This window comes from Mytilus edulis, chromosome 2 (genome assembly GCF_963676685.1).
Source record: "Mytilus edulis chromosome 2, xbMytEdul2.2, whole genome shotgun sequence".
Classification (NCBI taxonomy): Eukaryota; Metazoa; Mollusca; class Bivalvia; order Mytilida; family Mytilidae; genus Mytilus; species Mytilus edulis.
Window position 1 is genome coordinate 71,206,206 of NC_092345.1, and position 24,671 is coordinate 71,230,876.

The following is a 24,671-nucleotide window of genomic DNA, read 5'->3' on the forward strand; positions in this document are numbered from 1 at the left end:
ATTTTTTTATCAGTTGTAAGTGGCTGTCAGTAACTGCAAGTACTCTCAGATCAGTGCGTGTGTATCTTTATTGTGGGGCTATACAAGTACCCTCTGTGTTTTTGTTAGATGTATTTCTATGTGTATTTTTCTGATGAGCTTTTTTTAACTGCATTTTATTGTTCGGTCTTATGTTGTACTGCTACACCACTGTCTCAGGTTAGGGGAGGGTTGGGATCCCGCTAAAATGTTTAACCTCGTCACATTCTGTATGTATGCTACTGAGATATCGTGACACCAAATCGCCTGCACTGTATCCGGTGCGCTAGACCACACGACCACCTTAGCTTCACAATAATAAAGCTTTCGTGAAGCCAAGGCGGTCGTGTGGTCTAGCGCACCGGATACAGTGCAGGCGATTTGGTGTCACGATATCTCAGTAGCATGGGCTCGAATCCCGGCGAGGGAAGAACAAAAAATTTGCGAAAGCAAATTTACAGATCTAACAGTGTTGGGTTGATGTTTAGACGAGTTGTATGTACATAATGTACACAGCCATGTATCACCATCATTGCTGGTGATCCGACGGATAAATCTGTTGTAGAGTTGTCACTGACTCAGACGTACTTATATAACTTGCAAAACCCAGAATGTTGTATACCTCCTTCAGTGTCGATGTGGCATGCAGTATGTTGGCGAGACAGAGCAGCCATTCAAAAAACGCATGAATGGTCATCGAAGTGACTACACTTGCAAGCCCGACCTACCCGTAAGTCGTCATTTGAGATCACATAGGCACGCACAAGCTGATCTCAAAAACCTTACCATCACAATCATAGACCACAACGAGGGTTGGTCGAAGGTCGACAGAGTCGCTCGGGATAGATTTTGGATAAGAAAGTTAAGGACAGTTTCCCCAGAGGGCATAAATGAAAAAACGTAGAATGAGTCACTTATTTTCCTGTCATCACTTGTTTCCAGTAACTCCGGCTTCCGTACTGGCTTTACAGTTCGAAGATTTTTTTTAAAAATACCAGTTTAAATCACAGGGCTCCATTCATTTGGGACGGATGCATAAGTACGTAGCCACGTTCAATTATTTTACCTTATTAGATAAAACTTATTTTTCTAATCATTAGTAAATTGCTATTCGTTTGGGAGGCTTAAATAATAATGTAGTTTCTGTTGCAATTACCCTACCGTTGTCAAGTTTGAAATATTATACCAACTTGGATCGGTTAGGGCATTTTTGATTACATGTACTGTAAGATTAATCGTTGACTATTTATTCAGTCGTTTTATACATATACTTCTTTTCTGTTCTATTCTTCGTAATAGATTCCTATTATAAGGAACACCCCTTATCGGGTAATATTAGATTATTAAAAAAGGGGCAAAACGAAACAAAAAAAAAATACAAAAAAATCACCATAGCACAACATAATGACTGAATATTACAGTACCGAGCTGTGTCTAATGGACTTTACCAAAAAAACACTATACAAAAAAAAAAATAATATTCATAAAAACGAAGAAAAGAATACTAAAAATACTGACGTTATTTTTTTGAAATATAATAAAAAACGTCAGTACGTAGATTTTCAAATTCAATACTATCGTTTATTATTTGTGAAGTTGATACGGATTACTAGTATTTATCAGCAAAGACTTGATATCTTTAGAAGAGCTTTTTTCAGAAAATGGACGAGACATTTTTTGACATACCCCTGGTTCATCAACTTTCTACTCAGACAGTGGTGACGTTATTCAAAGTCTGAGTAGCAGCTGCAATAAGTTTGTAAGTGTATATCCAATATACAGGCGAAGTTGGTATATTGCACATTATGTTATGGCCTTTGTTTACAAACATCCCTATAAAACAGAGTAACATTTACTTTGTGAAAATCTGCTTTTTTGCTTTTAGTTAAAAGTTTTAAAATGACAACGAAAAGATACATTAGTTTTCATTAGCAACACATTTGTTCGGTTAAGTAGAATGATTTTTAGGAGACTGTAACTCTTGTAATTCTGAAAATAACTAGATGTATATTTTACAGTGACATGGCCCTTATCACGTAAGAAACCGAATGACGGCATCGGTGACAGAAGGAGAAGAGGCTGGCGTTATCCTTTAAGCTATCATCACCAACATGTGCTATACAGATGATATCGATTCACCCGGTAATGCAAAGTTTGGTGACTATGGTTATCTTATCTCTACACCTGAACGCGAAGTCAAGGATACCATATATATGATTCATATCTTAAATTACACCTTTACATCGTGCCCTCATCAGATGAGAAGTATAAACTTAATATAATCTCAACGACAACAGACATTGCTTCAATTTCCATATTACGACATCTCAATTATATATGTAGCAGTAGCACCTGAATATTAAGTATAAATATATTTCACAGTTGATACCATATTTCTGAGCTACTACTTCAATTAATATTTTCCATATAAAGTTTGTAGTTTAGTAGGATGTTATTTTAAATAAGACTTCATCGTAATGTTGACGTAGTATGTTCCAATGTTCTACTGGCGTCATCAAACATGTACATGTTAACCGTTGATCATCTCAGTTACGGATGACCATGGATACTTGTATGTTCTATTGGTTCCAGTATTAGTTCCAAGCTCCTATCTTCCATTTTGACCTACAATGTCTCATCAAAAAAATAACTTTTTCACGTGAAATGGCCAACAAGATATGCGCCATTGATATGGAGAATTTGTCCACCATTGAGTTCAAAATAATCTTAATTCACCTCTGTTTAAAAAGTCTAATGGTTCGAACTGTTGAATTAATAACTTCAGTGTAGTGTTTGGTTTTCTTCTGTTTGTCATTAATTCGTCGTTTTTATTCTTGGCAATTGTGTTGTCTGTCATTTGATATCTTCTTGTTATTATAAAAATAAAATTGAGAATGGAAATGGAGAATTTGTTAAAGAGACAACAACCCGCCCAAATAAAAAACAACAGCAGAGGGTCAGTGATAATGAACGCCATGCTAATTTTCAAATTGTACACAAGAAACTAAAATTAAAATAATACAAGACTAACAAAGGCCAGAGGCTCCTGACTTGGGACAGGCGCAAAAATGCGGCGGGGTTAAACATGTTTGTGAGATCTCAACCCTCCCCCTATACCTCTAACCAATGTAGTAAAGTAAACGCATAACAATACGCACATTAAAATTCAGTTCAAGAGAAATCCGAGTCTGATGTCAGAAGATGTCACCAAAGAAAATAAACAAAATGACAATAATACATAAATAACAACAGACTACTAGCAGTTAACTGACATGCCAGCTCCAGACTTCAACTAAACTGACTGAAAGATTATGATTTCATCATATGAACATCAGGCACAATCCTTCCCGTTAGGGGTTTAGTATCATACCATCATAACATATATGAGAAGAACATAACCCGTGTCATGCCAACAACTGTTTTTAGAATAAATGTGTTTAGTTCCGATGCAAAGACCTTATCAGTGACTCAATATTAACGCCAAAATATGCAATCTTTAATGACTTGACAACAGTATCGTAATTATATCCCTTCTTAATAAGTCTATTCAAAGGTTTTATAAGTTTCTAATACCTTAGCTATTTTTATACTTTTAATATACACTTTAAACTATTAAATGAAACTCTGTATTGTTTTGTGCAAGCACCATTTATATATTTATATATGAATATGGTGCTTCGCAAGTCTTTAGGATTTTCTATAAACTAAAATGTGTGTTTTGTGTCTGTATAAAGAAAGAATGTGTTCACTACTATAATTGTTATAAAGTTTAACTACCGTTAGAATTTGTCTCCGAATATTGCCTTTTTGCCAACAGATGTTGTGTTGTTAAAGGCTCGACTTACATCCAATTAATGTAATAAATATAATTAAAACATTATATTTTATCTTGGTATTTTGAGTTTTAACTGTTTCACGAAGTATTAGTCTTGATATATTTGAAAGCAATTGATAATTCATGTTTTGATAATTTGTTTTGCTTGATCAAAGTAAATTTTTCGTCGCACGTATTCCATTTCACTAATTTAGGACAAAGTAAACATTGTATCTTACAAAGTGTCGAAATGTATCTAAAATGAAATAACTAATCCAGACACCTAAAAATAAAATGTAACAAGTTATAAGTCTCCAAAATACAAATACTTCAAACATGCAAACTATCATGTTGAACTTCATCTGCATCATGTTTAGATCTTATCGTTTTCTGACTGCATTATTAACCAGGAAACTCAAATAATTAGCCTCTTCAGCACTTAGAACCACAAGTATGCAAAACGGAATCAAATTCCTGCACAGTGACCACACCATAATATTCCCCATTCACAACAACTATTAATTAATTGTCTAAAGGTAGTTATTCATGTATTGATCATGTGACTCACTACCCACGTGATCCGTTTAGTCGTCTGCTAAATTCTCAGTAAATATTTATATCGTTCGAAGGATTGAAAGTGTATAACAATATATCTAAGATACATGTACTGAAGAAAATGGCTTATTTTATAAAAATGTTTTTGTTTTCATTTCTAATGAGTGGAATTATCACTTTTGGTAAGTAATATATTTATTTCTGTCCTTTTGGTACCAGAGTTGGTGAAAGTTTATATTTACAAAATTGTATACATACAATAGTAAAAATATATGAAGAAAAGTCAAAAAATGAATGAATGAATGAATAACTACATAAATATTTACAACTTATTTAAGAAACTGACATGATATTTGTGAAATATGTCCACAACATACATGTATTAACAGAGCGAACTTTCAATTGCATGACTTCTTATACTGCACATCAGCTTTTAAGTAAAGAATTGAAATGGTTTCAAGGAAAATTATATTTTAGAGGCATATCGGATCAAAAACATATAAATAAATAGTGGTGACCAATGATTAGTCATAAAATATGTTATCAATATATCTTAACAATGTAATCAATGGAATGTGATGCAGACTTAGGGATAATCGATCTACACAATAAAGTTGTACTAAAAATCTGAATCACATTTTTCAATAATGTTTTATTCATAAATTATTTGAATAACTTAAGCAATAATACTACAATGAGTTATTTGAAATCTAATTACATATCATTTCTTGCTTTCTGATACACTTCTTGAATGTGTAGATTCTACTTATAATAGAATCTACTACTTATATTTATATTGTTCATAATGAGAAATGATTCTCCATATTATCAGGGCGACAAAGTCTACTTATGCTCTCATCTAAAGTGTGAATGAAGGTTATTCTCATAAAATTACTGTGCATGTCATAGTTACAGACACAATTGATATTTACATTTACATATATCTATTATATATATAAACATGCACACTAAATTAAACTTGACTTAGCTAGGAGAGTATTATTTTATAACATGCATATTATTTTTAGATTGATAGTAGTGTCTGAGGATTTTGACACCAATATTTCATCTGAATATTGTTTCTTCCTTTATCCAAAGCTCATACTATACTGATATTTGTCACCGTAAGTCTGTCGTAGAACTTACATAGTACGCATTTTAATTGATTTTTTTAAAATAATTAAAAAATCGCTATTAATACAAGCAGGTGAATTTCATTGGCCAGTTTAAGAGAACAAGAATACTTTTTCAAAGGAAACACTTTTGTGCTTCCTTGTCGTAACTAATACTTTAGTATTTCTAACGAATCACGAATAAGATTTTAAAGCCTATAGCAATTGGAAGCGAATTAAAGCGGATGTCACCCGGTCCCCAATTGACTAGATGGAAACGCAACCAGTTTATAGATTTAAAACAACTATTGCACATGTATACATTTTGTACAAGACAATACAATATTTCTGTATGTTTTCGAAATTTTATAGAATTTAAAATGTCTTCCCTTTTTATGGTTTCCATGGTAACGGTAGCCATTTTGAAAAATCAGAAGTCAAATGTTTCATTTAAACAAGCTAATTATGATTTATGTAAAGTTTCAATTATTTTAAAACGCTTTGGATTTTTTTGCAAACTTGCTGTTTATTCGTTTATATGGCGCCATTTAAAATATTTCAAAGACCGTTTGCGCATTAACACATTCCGGGAATTCCGGGTAAGATAACAAGTAACATCAATTTTGGTCAAATTTAAAAAAAAAAAGGGATGGTAAATTATTATGGGTCACATTTCGTCAAAGTTTCGGCATAATTTTTCAATCCATTTCCATTTCCGAAACTATGTTCAATAAACTAATACAAAGATGTTATAGGATGCTCTATTTAAATTTTAGTTTTGTAGTTTCCATGGAAACGATGGCCATTTCGCATATTATAAACTCATCTGCATGTGCACAACTTCACTTTGGGGTCCTCGTTATTGTAAAATGCCATGAACATATTGCCATACAATTCCAACAACTATAGTCTGGAATAACATTAAGCAAAAGGGAAATCTTAGCAGCCCACTTATCCGGCATGCAAACAAGATGTCAATTAAAACATACCAACATTTATGCAATTTATTTGGTTAGAATACTGAAAGTTAACAACCATTAATCATTGTCTATAAAGTAACTACAAAGGACAGCTAAAATTTAACATATAATAGTATTACCTTCATCAATACGTGTATTTCTGTATATAACATTTGAAAAAAATAAGATTTTGACAAACATGAATCCCAACAAACAGCTAGAATTCCGATATAAAACAATGCAACAGACTTTTTATTCTTGAAGGTCATACAGAATTCGATTAAAATATCACCAGACACACCGTCCAAACAGAGAAAAAAGTATATATAAAAAAAAAAACGAATGGTGGTCCATGCAGTCTAAGTGATTACCATTTATTTCAAAAATAAGAAATATCATGATTACACTAACATGTAGTTATGATTAATTTGTAACATTATAACGTGCACAAGTAAGAGTAAAACATAAAGTTGTAACTAAAATAAACAAAATTTATGACAGGAAACTATATTTTGTATGAATAATTTATACCCAAAGCGCGTGTTGCTTCATTGTTTGAAGGTGTAAATTGCAGTTATAAAACTATGAACGCCATCGTATAATCTTTCTTTAGATTTATACTCTAAAAACTGATAATTAAACCTTATTTACTACAAGATTTAAAAAGAAAATGAAAAAAGCTTGTAAATAAAGATAACACGCTTTTTTAGAAAACAAACACTGAGTTTTCAAAATTATCGTTTGTTTATATATCAGACTTTACGGTATAGGTTGCGAGGGTATCACAAGCCCAGTAGTCAGCACTTCACACTTCTGTGCTGACATGAATTACCATTCAATTGATATGGTCATATTTATAAATTAACTGTTTACAAAATTTAGAATTTTTGAAATTCTAACGCTTTTCTATCGCAGGAATAGATTACCTTAGCTGTATTTGGCAAAACATTTAGGTATTTTGGTCCTCAATGCTCTTCAACTTCGTACTTTATTTGGCCTTTTTAACTTTTTTGGATTCGAGCGTCACTGATGAGTCTTTTGAAGACGAAATGCGCGTGTGTAGACAAAAAATTTAATCCTGGTATCTATGATGAGTTTATTGCTTACATCTACGTCATGAACTATGGTGAAAAGTTGTCTCATCTCCTATTTTTTATATAGGACCACGTCAAGTGATTCGCAGGACAGTATTTCCCTTTATCGCGCTCATTTTTTTTATATAGAAAATTCCATACAGAAATGATGCCAATAGTGTACCAAAGCTTTAAAAGAAAACGATTAAAGATCTACATGTCAATTCAAAAACAGTACAGAATATTGAAGATTATGTTACGTAAATAAAGAAGCCTATTACAAAAACTTGTTGACACTACGTTTAGTTCCAGATTGCTGTCAGATAAAATTTGAAATGAGCATTTTGAAGTAAAATATCTCAAGTTGCATTCGTTCTAGAGAAACTTGCAGAGCAAAACATGGGGACAGGTCGACGATAAACAGAGTACTGATAATGAATAGCATGGCAAATTTAAAAGAAAAATGTAGAAAGTTCTAAATATAATCTATAAAATACAAATATAAATCAAATTACTGAGGCAAATGAACCTTGCCAAACAACTTCATGTTCTCAGGTGCTGGGAAACGACAACTAGACACTGTTCAACAAGTGAAACTGATCGTATTGCCATGGAAAGTTAAAATTAGGTGAATATACGCATTTAAGGATATAATAACAGAGAAAAGGTGGAGGGTATTAGACTACGTCAATTGGAGCGTTTTTATTGCTATTTGTTCAACATATTTACCATGATGGTGAACCGTCAATATAAGAATTGAATATCTTGTATTTCATGATAACTGATTACGTTTAGCATTCCAATTTGTTGATCAAATGTTTGAATAAGCACAAAGCAACATAGACAGCATGCATGTCCAAACTAGGCGGGATTGGGTCCTGCAAACATGATTGTTTAAACCAGCCGTTTATGTGTATATGCCTGTCCTAAGTCAGATGCATGCAATTCAGTGGTTGTTGTTGCAGTACATGTATGTCATATTTGTTTACGTTTTTAGATTTAACAAAGAGTCAGCCTGATAGTTGTCTGGCTTGAGTAGTTTTACATTTGTATGTGCATTTTTAACTTGCTATATGTAATGGTTTGGTTTGGCTCGTTGTTGAAGGCCGCCATATGGTCTCTAGAGGAACTTTGTTTAATTGACTGTGGCATTAAATTTTCTAAATTTAGTATGAAAATCTAATTTAACTCAGATATATCTGTAACACAAACCTAAAAGATCCTCTGGTAATGACCACATCAATATGCTTGTAATTGAAAAAAAATCTACTAAAACTTCAACAGCATACCCGTATGACAGTCTTTTTTTCAGATTTATCAAATAGAAACTTAATTAACCTGTTGACCTGAGTTTTTTTTATTACATGAAATAATTACTGTCTATGCAGCCATGTGTTGTATGTTGGAATGCCTTTTTAGTTTTTATGAAATGTTTTTATAGAGTCGGCATAATCAAATTTACATGCAACTGGCTTAATGTTTGCCCTTGGCAGTGTTATAAATGACTATGTAAGTGAACGGTTAATATTAAGGTGTATATGATTCATACAAAATATCTCGCAAGAAATTGTTTAATAATTCTTAGTATACAGAACAAATGATAAATCATGCTGGTAGAATGTAGGAGATTATCCATTAAAAATTGACCTCTTACACATTGCCAAAATTATTCTATTTAAAATCTCACATATTTATACAACCATAGAAAAAAACGCTGTATGTCTACAGTGTAATTAAACTGTTGGTCTTTAGCACCATCCCTTACGAAGGGTTTATTAGGAAACACGTTGTTCAAATGGAATCGTTATTTTACGTTCTAACTACTAATGGGTGGGTAGGCTGCTGGCCTTTGATGATAAAATCTGCAAAAATGCTGGTGGCTTACTTAGAATTTCATTTCAGAGTTAATATATATTTCTATTGTAATAGTACCAACCAACTCCCCTCTACCAAAATTAACTTTAGACCATACAGACTGCTCCTAAACACTTTATTCTGTTTTTTTTTTTACATTTAGCCTTCAGTATTCTTGATAGAGTTTGTTCCAAGGACAAGTGTCTGATCCATTTTTCACTTTGAACAATAAAATATGTTTAAACTAGTAAGCACACAAATATTGGTATTATATAAAAAACAAGAATGTGTCAAAAGTACACGAATGTCCCACTTGCACTATCATTTTCAATGTTCAATGGACTGTGAAAGTGGGTAAAAAATCAAATTTGGCATTAAAGTTAGAAAGATTATATCATAAGCAACAAGTGTACTAAATTTCAAGTTGAATGGACTTCAGCTTCATCAAAAACTACTTTGACCAAAAACTTTAACCTGAAGCGGGACAGACGGACGTACGGACGGATGCACAGATGGTAGCACAGACGAACTAACGGACGGACGCACACGCCAGAAAACATAATGCCCCTCTATTATCGTAGGTGGGGCATACAAATTAATTAGTTTTCGCTAGTCCATATTTCAAGAGTATGCATCACATCAACATTGACAAGTTTTGCTTATAGTCCAGTATTGGACATTACAGTAACATGCAAATCACTTACTTTGGTATTCATATCAGTGACACTCACTTTATACACTTTAAGACATTTAAGTTTTTGTAACACAACTACCTTAAGCTGTTTATATATCATTAAAACACTAACTATGCTCTCTTTGACTTCGTTATAATTATGTTAATGTATATGTTAAAAGCAAAGCATAGTTATAATTCCAATCTGAAACCTTCTTTGTATAATAGGCTCAAATGGCATTTATCCAAGTCTTTCAAAGTTCGAAGAGAAAAGCAATTGCATTCATTGCCAGTTTCTCAATGATGAATTCTATGACGAAAATCTCAATTATTAAAAACTCGTAACAGGTGGTATAACGGATAATAATATTTATAAACTTCAAAGAAACTATGCATTATAATTGCAATGCAATAAGTGGAAACATCACCAGGTATCGTCTCACCGGTATTCAGTTTTCTCTTCAAAAGCTGATATATATTATTTTATTAACAGCTTATAAATTTTCTTTAATTTGTTTGATGCATGGGTGTGGTTTTGTTTTTGGCTTTTCTGACAGAATTTTAGTTGTATAGTTACAAAAAATTGTATAACTATGACATTTAAAATCAGTGTAATTTAATTAAATACGACAAGTTTGGTTTAGAAGAAAATGAAATTGAACAATATTAGAATAGCATCTCGGAAGAGAATAGGGGTAGTATTACAGATTACAAAGTGTTTCAAACTTCAATAATTTTTGTAAACTGAACTCCTTCCGAAGATGCACTCACTTTGTATGTTATTTTACGCTATATATACAAATTACAAGTTTGTACCTGAAAAAATAAAAATAAATTTTCTGCGATGATATTCTGCCAGTTTTGTATCTTATTTAAATAAATAAATGTATTTTAATGCAATCAGTGATGTAAGATTCATCTCTCTTTCACGCAACCAATCCTTCATAATCAACAGGTAGATAACAAGTGGTAAAAACCCTACACGTGATGAGTTCTGCAGACGATAGATGACGTATTAGAGAGAGCAAACCAAACATATTCTGCTGACTTGTAATAGACATATTGTAATTATAAATTCCCGAAATGTTATATTTAAGAATTGAATGCTCTTTTTTGTAAATTTATTGGGGTGTAAAAGCGTTGACCGCAGTACATATTTGTATGAAGCGCGGAAATGTGCGCACGGGAAGTTAACGCTTTTACAACTCTATAAAGTTACAAAAAAAAAGCATTCAATACTTATAAGGCAGCAACCATTTGATTTTCTGGTGGGGGGGGGGGGGGGGGGGCTATGTTTCTTTTTCCCTGTGCAAACTCTTTTTTTCGCGACAAGTCGAAAACAATTGTTTTTCTTTCAATTTTAGCATTACAAATAGTGGCAGCTGAGGGTGTAACAAACAATTTTTTTTTCAGAATTCAAAACAAATTATTTTTTTCTCCAAAAACTGGAAACAAATTTTTTTTTCTCCAAAAAAAACCATAGCACCCCCAGAAAATTAAATGGTTGCTGCCTAATTACATTTTTACCTATAGGATCATGAAAACACGCCTTTTATCAAGTTTTTATTTCATTTACATGTGCACTTTATTGTGGAACCTCGTGTCATTATGAATGAAAAGTTGCATTGTGTAATGCAATTGATTAAGGAATATCACGAGATTCCTAGTTAGCTAATCAGAATAATGTATTATAATGAAGCATACATCTAATGTAATTATTATATGATAATCGAACAGACTTTTTTTTGAGAATTAACGTTTATTCTGAATTTAATCAAAGAATTAAAAGCAAAACTGTTTTCCCGAGGGCTTGTCTTTGGTTAAAAACTGTATATTAACCTCTATATATGTCGTGTGTCTACTGTGTTGACACGTAGCTGTCTCATTGTCATATATATTAAATCTCCGTTTCTTTCAAATATTGATATGTAATACGTATTTCACTAAGACCAAAAAGTTGTCACCCTTTTTTTTGTCAAAAATAATTGTTTACTTTTCGATTTGTTGGCTCATGTATAGACTAGCCATCGGAGTGCATGCATGTATCTTCTAGACTGTACCTAAAGACAAACTGTGTAACCTTAGACATTGTCTGATCAGATCTATGCAGACTGTACAAGCCTTACTTGCACAATTATGATTAAACCATATCCTTTATGTTCTTTTATAAGCAAATTAAGATTGTTTATGTAGCTGTGTTCACATCCCTTTCACTTAAGAGTGCAATCTTAAGCCACTTTAACTAAATAGATGTCCCTGCTGTTACCAGTAAAACAGTAGTCAAAACACTTAACGAGCGGCGGCAAATATGTCAACAATCTTAGATCATATTTCAATCAATTCTAAGATGACTGTCTGCCATTGTAGTGTTTTAATGACAATCGTATTTCCCTTTCTAGCGTAGAGTATTAGATTTACGTCCTTCACCAATTTAGACAAAATCCGTGGGAAATTTCATTCATCCAATTAATACATAAAAACATACATGTCACGTGACCAACTAGGATGCTAAGGATAGAGGACAACTTAAGAAAGATCGAAACAATGCAATGACGACAATATATTAGACTAAAACGTAAAACGGTTCATTTTACTGTGTATTATGTATACTTTAAACGATGCGAATACAAAGATCAAACCTCTTCAGACATCGCGGGGGTGGAGGCGACAGGGTTACTTATTACATGTTGTATAATTGTCTCATTGGAAGTCATACCACATCTTATTATTCTACAAGGCTCAAGTATTAGATAATGTTAAATCATTAGACTAAGGGTTCAACGTACCAAAAAAACCTTTTTAACCTGAATATAGAGACTTTAATGAAAAGTAAATTAAACCCAATAGCACTTAAGGTGCATATTTATTGAGAAGACAGTTACAAGAAAATTTAAGTGGTCAAATTTTCTGACAGTTTTTACTTTGTATTTTATGTACACTAAAATTTATGAATTCATACAAACAATCATCGCAACTCTATAACATGATAATAAAGTTTCCAAAGAGTACAAAGCATTTGAATAAGTATTGTTGCGTATCAATCCTCTTCTCTGACTTTGTTATAAGCTTAAACACAGTTGATGTTCAAAAAATTGTTTTGTAAAACACGTGCACGAATTATTGTGAAATATTGCGTTTGAAAAACTTCCAGGATGCCATGCTGTTAATAACTCATTAAAATGTAAGCAATACATATTTTTGTGTCGATTTTATGTTGTTTTTTCTTTATCAAGGTGTTAAACGGAAATATAAAAAAGTTACTGTTGATCGATTTGAAAATTATTTCGTAAATGTTATGATTCTCTCTGTTTAACGCTCAAAGCTAACCGCAATAAGATTTAAAGATTGTGTTTTTTTTTTGCTTTTTAATTAACCCGTTTAAAACTGTCAAATTTGTAACTAAAATGGATTATATAAATTAAAAAGTAATCTGAAATTCTAGTAGTCAGACGTTACAATAACAACACATCTTTCTGATTTTTTTGTCAAGCTTCTGTCATGGGAGAACCATTGTAGCAAGTGTAGCAAATCAAGACAACTAAGATACTGGACCATACCAAAATGTTCATATATTGATATGAATGTATGTGGCTAAATCCGTTGGATGTGTACTAATTGATAATTTAGTCTGAGAAACATTGTTTATTTAGTATTCGAAATTGACTTTGACCTAGCTTTTAGTAAATGCGGTATTAATGGAAAAAAAACAATTGTAATCTAAAGTGCTTTTTTTTTGTCTTTTGTGTAGATATAATGAATCAAGTTTTTATTTGTAAGTATACTACATGCTATTACACCGCGGTTGAGGCAAGAAGTTTACGGTCTGGGTTTTGCTCATCGTTAAAGTAACCTACATCTGTTTACATCCTTGCCTTTGGGCTCTGTTAGCAATCATAGTACATCTCTTTCTGTGTTTATGGTAAAGGAGAATACACTGTTTATCTGGTCCGTATTGTATAAGACCTGATACATTTCCGTATAACCCTTATACTAAATCAAAGTCAACACTTTACAAATAGAATTTAACACTTCTTACAATATTGTTAATACTTTATATTACGGTATCTGTAATAACAAATTTATTTTTTCGAACAAAAACGAGAGAAAAAAAAGAAAAAAATATAAAAAGCATAAAACACTTCAACAAAAGCAAAAATCACCCTCCCATAATAAAACAAGAAAACAATTCGATTTGAATAATTCGGGGAATCTTTTTTTATTACTTTTGACAAGAGTTTCCTGTTTCTATATCTCTATTGATTATGATATTAAGATAAGTTATTATAAATTACTAGAACAAGCTGTCAAGGTATTATTTTTACAGAACAGTCAACCCACTTTAATAAGAAGTTGCAATGTTTAGTCCTGTTGTGTTCAATTCTAACGTAAAAAATAAGAAGATTGGATGTTATTGCCAATGAGACAACTCTCCACCAGTGGCCAAAGAATGTAAAAGTCTATAGGGATACAGTAAAAAAATCTCCCGTTGGCTGCAGTGCAATCCCCCCTACTGGAATTAAATTTATACCATGTGTACCATTATAAATCAAAAGCTATCATGTATCATTCATTGTATTGTAGCCAATTTTTTGCAACAGTCTAAACATAGGGTCAATCGGCTTTTTTTGTTAAGTAAACCTTTGACAAACATATACATTATCTTGAAAACAGTTGAGCACAGGACAAAGCTCTAACCACATGGGCGGTACTTAATGACGTAGAGTAATTTACAAAATTTACAATTTTAGGTCATCTTACGGCCTGTAACAACAAGAAAACCTCATACCGCATAGTAAACGATAAAAGGCCGATACAATTTGAATCAGGAACAAAAAACCAAACTTCTCTATTCTATGTGTTTTGGATGAGTACTGATTGACAATTTCGTCTTAGGTGAATGATTTTTATTATCATACTCTCAGATCTGTACTTTGTGTCTTTGTGTTGTTGGGATATACAAGTATCCGGCCACGTTCACTATGTAAAATATTAGTATCCATCTGATGAGTTAAGCTTTTTTCAACTGATTTTTATAGTTTGTTCTTATGTTGTACTGTTGTACCACTGAATCATGTTAGGGGTAGGGTTGGGATCCCGCTAACATGTTTAACCCCGCCACATTTTGTATGTATATGTGCCTGTCCCAATCAGGAGCTTGTAATAGAATGAAATTCAAAACAGTGTGGCTGTGGCCATTGATTGACACATTAAATTCACCCATTGACTGGGACAATTTACGTGAACGTTTGTCTGTAACGACCACTGTTCACGACGTACCTACGATAGACATTTAAACTGTGGGGTCGCCAAGGTTTCTTAACGCCTTTAATTATAAAATAATTCGAAAAATTAATCAGGAATAACCTTTATGTTTTGATTTATATAATTGACATAAATCAAAACATCGTGTTATTTCTGATTAATTTTTTCGAATTACTTTACTTTAAGGTGTTGAGAACCTTTGGTGACCCCATAGTTTAAGTGTCTTTAAAAGTACACAGTGCAGGGGCGGATCCAGCCATTTTAAAAAGGAGGGGGGGGTCCTAACCCAGGACAAAGGGGGGGGTTCCAATTACATATCCCCATTCAAATGCATTGATCGTCCAAAAAAAAGGGGGGGTTCCAACCCGCGGAACCCCCCCCCCCCCTCTGGATCCGCGCCTGTAGTGAGCAATGGTCGTTACATACATTTACAAACGTTCACCTAAATTGTCTCAGTCAATGGATGAATTTAATGTGTCAATCAATGGCCACAGCCACACTGTTTTGAATTTCATTCTATCAGTGTTTGTCGTTTGTTTAAGCGTGACATATTTGTGTTTCGTTCATTTTTATGCCCCATTTATGGGCATTATGTTTTCTGGTCTGTGCGTCCGTCCGTCTGTTCGTTCGTTCGTTCGTCCGTTCGTCCGTTCGTCCGTTCGTCCGTCTGTCCCGCTTCAGGTTAAAGTTTTTGGTCGAGGTAGTTTTTGATGAAGTTGAAGTCTAATCAACTTGAAACTTAGTATATATGTTCTGTATGATATGATCTTTCTAATTTTAATTCCAAATTAGAGTTTTAACCCCATTTTCATGGTCCACTGAACATAGAAAATGATAGTGCGGATGGGGCATCCGTGTACTGGGGACACATTCTTGTTTGTACATAAATTAGGATTTGAGTTTTCTCGTTTGAATTGTTTTACATTGTCATTTCAGGGCCTTTTATTGATGACTATGCGGTATCGGCTTTGTTCATTGTAGAAGTCCGAACAGTGGTTTATTTCTATGTCATTTTGTATCTTGTGGAGAGTTGTCTCATTTGCAATCATACCAAACTTCTTTTTTTATATTCCGTCTACATACTTTGTTAGCCTATTGTTCTAAAGTCTAAAATAGGGATGTCCATGTATTGCTTCATCACCACGTGTAAAAGAACATGACATTTTACCCTTACTGTAGTATGCGGAGTGTTTACTTAATTGTCATTTTTCCTCATTCTTTAAATTACGATGACCTATAATCGTTAATTTCTGTTTCATTTAGTCTCTTTGTGGAGAGTTATCTCATTGACAATCATACCACATCTTCTTTTTTTTATATTTAGGAGGAAATGTGGACGCAAAATACTGCGAAGATGCCTAAGAAATCTGTATTTACAAGATATTGTACAATATAAATATCTGAGATACCAAGGATACAAAGCTCATCTCGTACTTAATTTTTTATCTCACGATTCCTTCTTATCAGTTATTTGGCAGATAAGGAGTGAAATCAAAGTATAAACATCTGAAAATAACATTTAATTGGTTTTACAGAAACATCTTCTAGAATAAGTTTTCTACGTAGTTATCTAAACACTAATTAATTTGTTACTTTGCCATTAAAATTTACATTCCCGTTTTTTCCTCTGGTGAATTACCAATCGACATATTTTGATATCATTTGGTACACCCGCCTTTCCATTTATTCATTTACAGAAAATATAAACAATTCATGCCAGTATTATATAAGCAACAAAACCACAAGAACATGTACAAGTACAACAGTACTAAAAATTGATCCAAAGAAAGCTCGCAGCTACTGAAAATATAAAAGTATTTTTATAATCTGCTGGTAAACATGCATGTATATCATGTAACAAAAACTCAGGCGCAATGATTTAGTAACAGTAACAGATACTGTGTCCGAACACGTCAAGTTATTCATTTCGGGGCAAAATCGCTTGACCTAAGATTCGATAGAGATTTAAAAAACGCAGTCTGAAGAAATATTTAACTTAAATTTCTTGCGTACATTTTGAAAGTTTTGAAAGTTTAGAAAATGTTTTAGCAGATATGTCTTCAAGCAAGGCAATATTAACGGGGTGTTGTGTGTTTTTTGGGGGAGAGGTTGGCATGCATGGTAACATGCTCTTTGAAAAAAAAAAGATTTTGTCATATTTTGCATAAGCAAAATTTATGCTTTCATGTGTGGACATCTGGATCTTTATCTTATCTCTGGTAACTGTATGCATGATAGAGCATAACTAATGGTTAGTATTTATAATCTGACTTTGATGTGAAGTCTCTCACAACATCATAGACAAGTACTTTCTGATTAACTTTGACATGCATACACAAAAGTTTCTCTTTCATTCACTTTCTAAAATACTAGAATGAATGAAGATAGTCAAAATTTAAACAATGTTCTCATATCAAATGATTAAGAACAATGTGTCAATAAAACGCGTATTCAAAGAGAGCTAACTCAAAACACCAAATACCTCGCATAATGTTTTCTTCTTTAGTCGATTATTACATGCACAGCATATGTGAAGCATCCTTAAAGTTTATTTTCAAATACTTCATATTACAGTAAAACATCGTAGTACAAAATGTTCAAAGAATAATTAAAACAAAAAATTCTGGACTAGCTAAAAAATACAGACATTTCGTTTCAGATTTTATTCAATATCGTATTATCATTTGAAAAAATTACAAAAGTTTAACTTGTCTCCCCAATCCCTCAACAATTCGTAGGTGGCAGTTTAGATAGTTTTGCGGTTGACATTTTGAAATCAATAATCATTTGAAAATACACAAATCAGTTATGAATTCATTCTGAAAACGATATTCAAATTAAAAAAAAAAAATGACAAAAAAGGCATATCTTTATCTTTTATTTAAATTTCAACTTCAAAACGTCTTACCCACACAGTGCTCCATAGATAGTGCTGTCTAACCAGACTTAAGAATTTGATGTAATACATTATAATTTCATTTTTCTGTTCAAGTTATTAATATCTTTTACTTCATGCATTTTCGGCTATAGCAATTTCTATGGCATCTTATTAATTTATATTAAAAGGTTAAACGATGCATTTATGTTTTATTTCAGTGAGTTGTACATTGTGTGGTGTGAAGATATGTAGAAGGCAATACAGAGACAGTGATTATATAGAATGTAACACAGGACGAATATTGATAGAAAATGTTACACAGATAGACACAACAGAGGATGAATGGGCGCTCAAAAGTCTGAGACGAATATGTACTGGCAAAACTACTAAATGTGATGTACATCAAATATGTCAAGATCCAAGGATTCAAAACCTGCGTGTTACATACACGTGTAACGATCGTAAGTGTCATAATAATCATATACATTATATATACTGTGATGACAGCAGTATGCTTTATGACAAATCTACAAAATATGTATAAAATATCAATCTTCTTATTGCAGACTTACATGTATCTTTACACAGTTCATTTCAAATTATGGGATTGATTTATACTTAATTTCGCCAAATACATTTTGAATGATATTTATCGGACATTATGCTTTGATTTAAATGACTTTTAAGTAACATAACTTAAAAGCAATGTCTCACATGTTCGTATTTGCATTCCCTACACCCATTTTTGTTAGTATTTAACTTGTTAACTTAGAAAAATAAGTAATTTAATCAAATGAATTTTGTATCGATAGTGCCAAATTCCGAACCAGCAAAAACCTGTACGAGTGGCATCAAAGTATTGACCCAAAGCAAAGGCTTCATCTTTAGTCCTAGATACCCAAATATAGTAACCCTGTCCTGTTCCTGGATGGTTGTTGTTCCAGACAAACATTTCGCTATCCTCAGACTTCATGATTTGGAGAGACCCAGTGTGGACAGAGATAGTGGATTACAAATCAGAACAACCCGTAACTGCCCCAACAATGACATTCCACCAGGACTGGTGTATGAAATGAAAGGTCACACCAATGTTTACCAGGCATGTGGTGACGTAGACATCGATCTGGTAACCAATGGTATTTCAGGCTTGAGATTCTGGATATCATATGAAGGTAATACTAATATCAATAAGAAAAAGTAAAAAGTATCAATTTGAAAAAGTAAAAAGTATATTTCGCCACATACTATATTGTGTAGGTCGTGTATTAAAGAGGAGATCTAGAGTGCAATCATAATTGCCATAAATCACTACGGTAAGATTGAATTTTCCAAGTATATACCCGGCTTCTTTCCGTACAAAATTATTATAATTTGCCTTTTGGCGAAGGAGACAGCTTTGGGTCGGGTTCAGCATTCTATATCATTTTTATCTCTCATTCACGTACAGTACATATTTTAATTAGATTATCTCTACGTGTAAATATTTTTCATAGCTGGGGTCTTTCGAGTTTTAAATATAATACCTAAATACTTTTGACATGACGCATACTCCGAACGACAATATCATTTTTTTTCATAGAATTTTTTTTTTCTATATATATACAGGACGGAATTACACGAAAACTAAAGTGCTGTATGTTCATATAAATGCTTGTATGATGATGTTTCTTATATAGATGCAACAAATAAGAGTATAAGTAATGGTTCGAAGATTATGTAAATATTCAATCCTTTAGATTATTTCTTTCAGTAATACCTTTGGCACGGAACATCAATGTAGAATATAAAGCAATGTATTCATGTCCTGACGGTACGAGACTGGAGCAGGAATCACAACATGCATTAGTGATGCAACCTGATATACCTCCGATCCTTATCACAAGAAAGATTAGCTTCATAAATTCAAGTGAGTTAAGACATTAGATTTTCATTGTGCATTTAAATTTAACTAATAAAGTCTATACTTACCTGCTTAGGATTCAAAATAAAAAAAAATATACACACACATTTAAGTAGTCATTCAAAATTCTGTTGAATATAAGTAAATGAGGAAAATTTACAATAGAGTAACGGACGGTAAAAATACGAACACATTAAAAAGATCGGTGAAAGAAGCCGGTAATTGTTGACCTTTTTCATTTTATAAAATATTTTCAGTATTTTTTCAACAACTTAGGAGTCCTATGAATTTTCATCTGGACATTGAATAAAGTCTATCTTCTATTTTATATTTTCCGAGACCCATGTATTAGTCAGATACATGCATAGTTTTATAGACAGTACTTTAAACCAATGGTATCCCGTAAAAGACAACAGTATAGCTAGCAGATGTTCAACTCCACTATTCACATTCAACATTCCACAAAATATGCATGGACAAAAACATAATCTATGAGTGACAACGCAACATTTATGCACAAAAAGACCAGTGTGTTTTTATACTTCACTAATTGCAAACGATATTATTTTAATTCAGCTGTGCGAACTGATAATGAAACAGCTGTAGAAACGATTGAAAGAAAAGAATCAGAACAATTTAATACAGCAGAGAGAATGAGTAAGTAAATATGTTTACCTAAAGCAAAAGCCAATAATATAAAGAATATATTTGTACAACCAACATGCGATTTTGTACTCTAAAATTTGATTACATGGCCAATAGAATTAAACACTTTCACCAAGTACCATTGATCCAGCATTCCTAATCGATTAGGAACTTCTCTTATTTCAAGTATTAAAATTTAAATGAAATCACTAAATGGAATGGCTAAATGACATAACAAACAGGAATAAACCAGCCATCTTATGGGTGTTGTTAATTGTAAACAAAAGATAATATTCCCCTAATATTAACCACCATTGCATTGCGTCTAAAAAAAAAACGGATCCTGGTTCATAGTGAATTTGTTTTTTAGATTTGATTATACATGCTATCAAATGAAATTTTAGTATCCAAAACCTGAGCACTTGTGTTTATTGTTGTGTGGAGACAGTAGTTTTCAACACTTTTGAAAAAAATATAACAAATTCAAAATAAAGAAGTCCATAAAAAGGCCCCGAAATCACAAATGTAAAACAAGGACAGTGGTGTAACAGTACAACATAAGAACGAACAGATGAAAAGGCCTACATCATCAGATAGATAAATATAAATACATCTAACAAAAAACAGAGTGAATGTGGCCAGGTATTTGTACATCCCAACAACAAAAAGACAAAACGTACAGATGTGAGAGTACTCATTGTTACTTACAGCCATTTCAAATCCATTGACAACTATAATACAAGAAATCATGCATCTAAGACTAAATTTAAACTAAAGCTAGCTAGGCCACCTACTTGTATCACAGTTGTTTATAGTTCAAATATATCGACAACATGAGGTAAACAAAATAGTTCAAAAACTTTTCCGATTTTTTTAAATGAATTCGAAAATAGCAAACATATTACAAAGAAAGCCTCATTAGCAAAGTTGGAAAATAGAAAATTTTATAGAATGCTATATTTTCCAACCAAGGTACGCTTATTACGCCCCCTTTGAATCCCTCACTGCAAATGTTTATTTGAGAGAACAAAGTCTTGATAAATGTATTGACACATTTATCATTGTTAAATGGTATGTATTTTAATTTGATGTAACATCAACAAACAAGTCAATAAATATCATATTTGTTTTTCAGTATTCTACGTTGCCATAGCCATTGCATTCCTGAGTGTCCAAGCTCTTATAATTGTGGTCGTTGTTTGTATAAGGTAAGCAATTCTAACCAGGCCATTGACAAGTCAGCATGATAATACAATTATGAAATGTGGAGTAGTTGCCAAAGCTAACAACACTTCACCAGTGACCAAATGATGCACATGTAAGCGAAGTTCCCGCTTTCATATGTTTGTGTTTGTGAAACGCAAAATTATTCATATATTCTGAAAATGAAAGCTAACAGATATTATAAAAATATAAGTAGAAAGATAATACTATTTTGTTCCCACAATCAATTTATGGTATCATTTTGCAACGGTACTTTATAATAAATCTCGCTCTGTCAGAAACTATTTTAATGTTTATGTATTTTTGCCGCAATTTAGAAAATAGCCGACGAATAATGGCAACAGCAGTATACCGCTGTTTGAAATTCATAAATCTATCGAGAAAAACAAATTCGGGTTACAAACTAAAACTGAGGTAATACATTTTATTTTATAGCATTGCAAACTTTTTTCTAGACATTGATAATATGAAAACACACAAACTCAATACAAGTCCGAAGATCTTTTATATGTGACGACGTATGTGAGTCAGCGGCCAAATTTACACGATAATAACCTGTTACTTTGTGTAATTTATATAATTCAAATACCGACTGTCATTTAAGTGAGAGCTTAGATAGATATAAAACCAGGTTAAATCCACCATTTTCTACATAAGGAATGGCTGAACCAAGTGAGGAATATTACAGTTGTTATATCAGTATTACAAACCTAACCTTGAATTCCATCCTATTTTTGGGAAATGTTTAGAAAGTCTAATTGGGACGTCACTTTGTGTGTTTATCGATTTGGCTAACTTGGCTGTGTATTTTTATATGTGCTGGTTTAGGTTGTTTTATGTATCCGTTTTTATTCTGTAGATAGTCACCACTTCGGTTTTATCATGTATATCTATTATATAGTAATTTTATTCACTGTTTGCAAAAGTATGAATTATTCTAAATAATAAGGATGTTCTTATTCCAGGCAGAAAACACTAGCCGTACTAGGCATAACTTTTTAGAACTTTTGCTCAATGCTCTTCAACTTTGTACTTGTTTTGGCTTTCGAACTTTTATCTGAGCGTCACTTCTCAGTCTTGTGTGTAGAAAACGTGCGTCTGGCGTATTAAATTTTAAACCTGATACCTTTTGTTAGCTATACTTATTCGTGTGCTTCTCTGTCCTTTATGTTCTCCCATTTATTTGTATTGTAGTCCTGTCATGTAATGTTGTCATTTTAATGTTATATGTAACATTGCAATAAAAGCGGGAGGTTTGGCATGCCACGAAACCAGGTTCCAGCCACCATTTTTTTTCTTAAAATGTCCAGTACCAAGTCAGTAAAATGGTCATTGTTATATTATAGTTCGTTTCTGTGTGTGTTACATTTTAATGTTGTGTTTCTGTTGTGTTGTAGTTCTCCTCTTATAATTGATGTGTTTCCCTCAGTTTTAGTTTGTAACCCGGATTTGTTTTTTTCTCAATCGATTTATGAATTTAGAACAGCGGTATACTACTATTGCCTTTAGTAATCCATTCGTTTGATGTGTTTGAGCTTTTGATTTTGACATTTGATGACAGACTTTATATTGAATTTTGTAAGACTTCGGTATTTTTGTTATTTTACTTTTCAGGTATACCAACGGTATAAAATTATGTTAAAGTCATACTCAAAACAAAAATGGTAGCTAAAGACCTGCAAATACAATACTTAATATCCTAACTGAAGATAAAATTCAATTTTATGTTTTTCAGACGACAAAGACATCTTAAAGCAAACGGACCAGTTATCGACCATTCTTCCATACCGTCAACATTCCCGTCACCCTTCAACCGCCCTCTTCCACCAGTTCAGCCACAACATCAACAACTTTCAAATTCTCCTTCTTTAATGGACGGATACGGTATTGTTGCAGACGAGATTGATGAAAGTTGTTATGAACAGAGTTTTGAGTCGTCTGCTTATGCAGAAGTGGACGACACTCTACCATATAGGTCAAATATAAATGCATATAGTATGGATAAACCTAAACTTCATGATACAGTGGAGAATGTTTATTCTGAACTAAAAGACAATGAACGAGGTGGTTATTGTGAAATAGCTGATACTGTATGGCATAATGGCCCATTACCTCGAAATGATCAGGCAAAATTAATCAAGCCTGATACTAAAATACGCCGAAGTCAGTGTTCAAATTACAGTGGCAAATCAAGGAAATCTTCATTTGATGGACCTTTCTCACATTTTGATGAACACAGAAAATCCCACATGACATGCAGTGAACAATCCGATTCAGAGGACAGTTTGTTTGGTAACGAACAATATGATTATATTGAATCAGCACATGTGTGATTCTATTAATAAAACTTGTGATATCTCCGAATAGTTATATGGTTGAGTTTTTAGTCTTCATTTTAGCAAATTCTATCAATACAAATTCTCAAAAGCAATTTTAACGTCCATAAGTCCGAATTAAATACACAAAAAAAAATGTATAACTGCATGCTCTGCCTCAATTAGGACTTAATAAAAATATTTCAAGTAAATGTGGACGAGATCATTTCTCATGCACTACATATAACAAAAGGCGAACAAATCAAAATATAAAGTATCTCTCCTAGTGGTCATCACAATTATCAGTAAATCATTTTTTTGGCAATGTCGACCAGAATACTGAAGTCCGACTAAAAATGAATAATGTGTCATCACGTTATATAAGAATG

The 24,671-nt window shown here is 32.6% G+C and overlaps 1 protein-coding gene across 1 annotated transcript; it reads left to right on the forward strand.

Annotated features, from left to right (window-relative positions):
- Positions 1-4,164: 4,164 nt before the first annotated feature.
- Positions 4,165-24,337, forward strand: LOC139512833 (uncharacterized). Its single transcript, XM_071300766.1, has 7 exons — positions 4,165-4,569; positions 18,417-18,659; positions 19,011-19,370; positions 19,949-20,104; positions 20,675-20,755; positions 21,879-21,951; positions 23,703-24,337. The coding sequence occupies exons 1-7, from the start codon at positions 4,509-4,511 to the stop codon at positions 24,298-24,300; spliced, it is 1,572 nt and encodes a 523-aa protein (XP_071156867.1). The 5' UTR covers positions 4,165-4,508; the 3' UTR covers positions 24,301-24,337.
- The last annotated feature ends 334 nt before the right edge of the window (positions 24,338-24,671 follow it).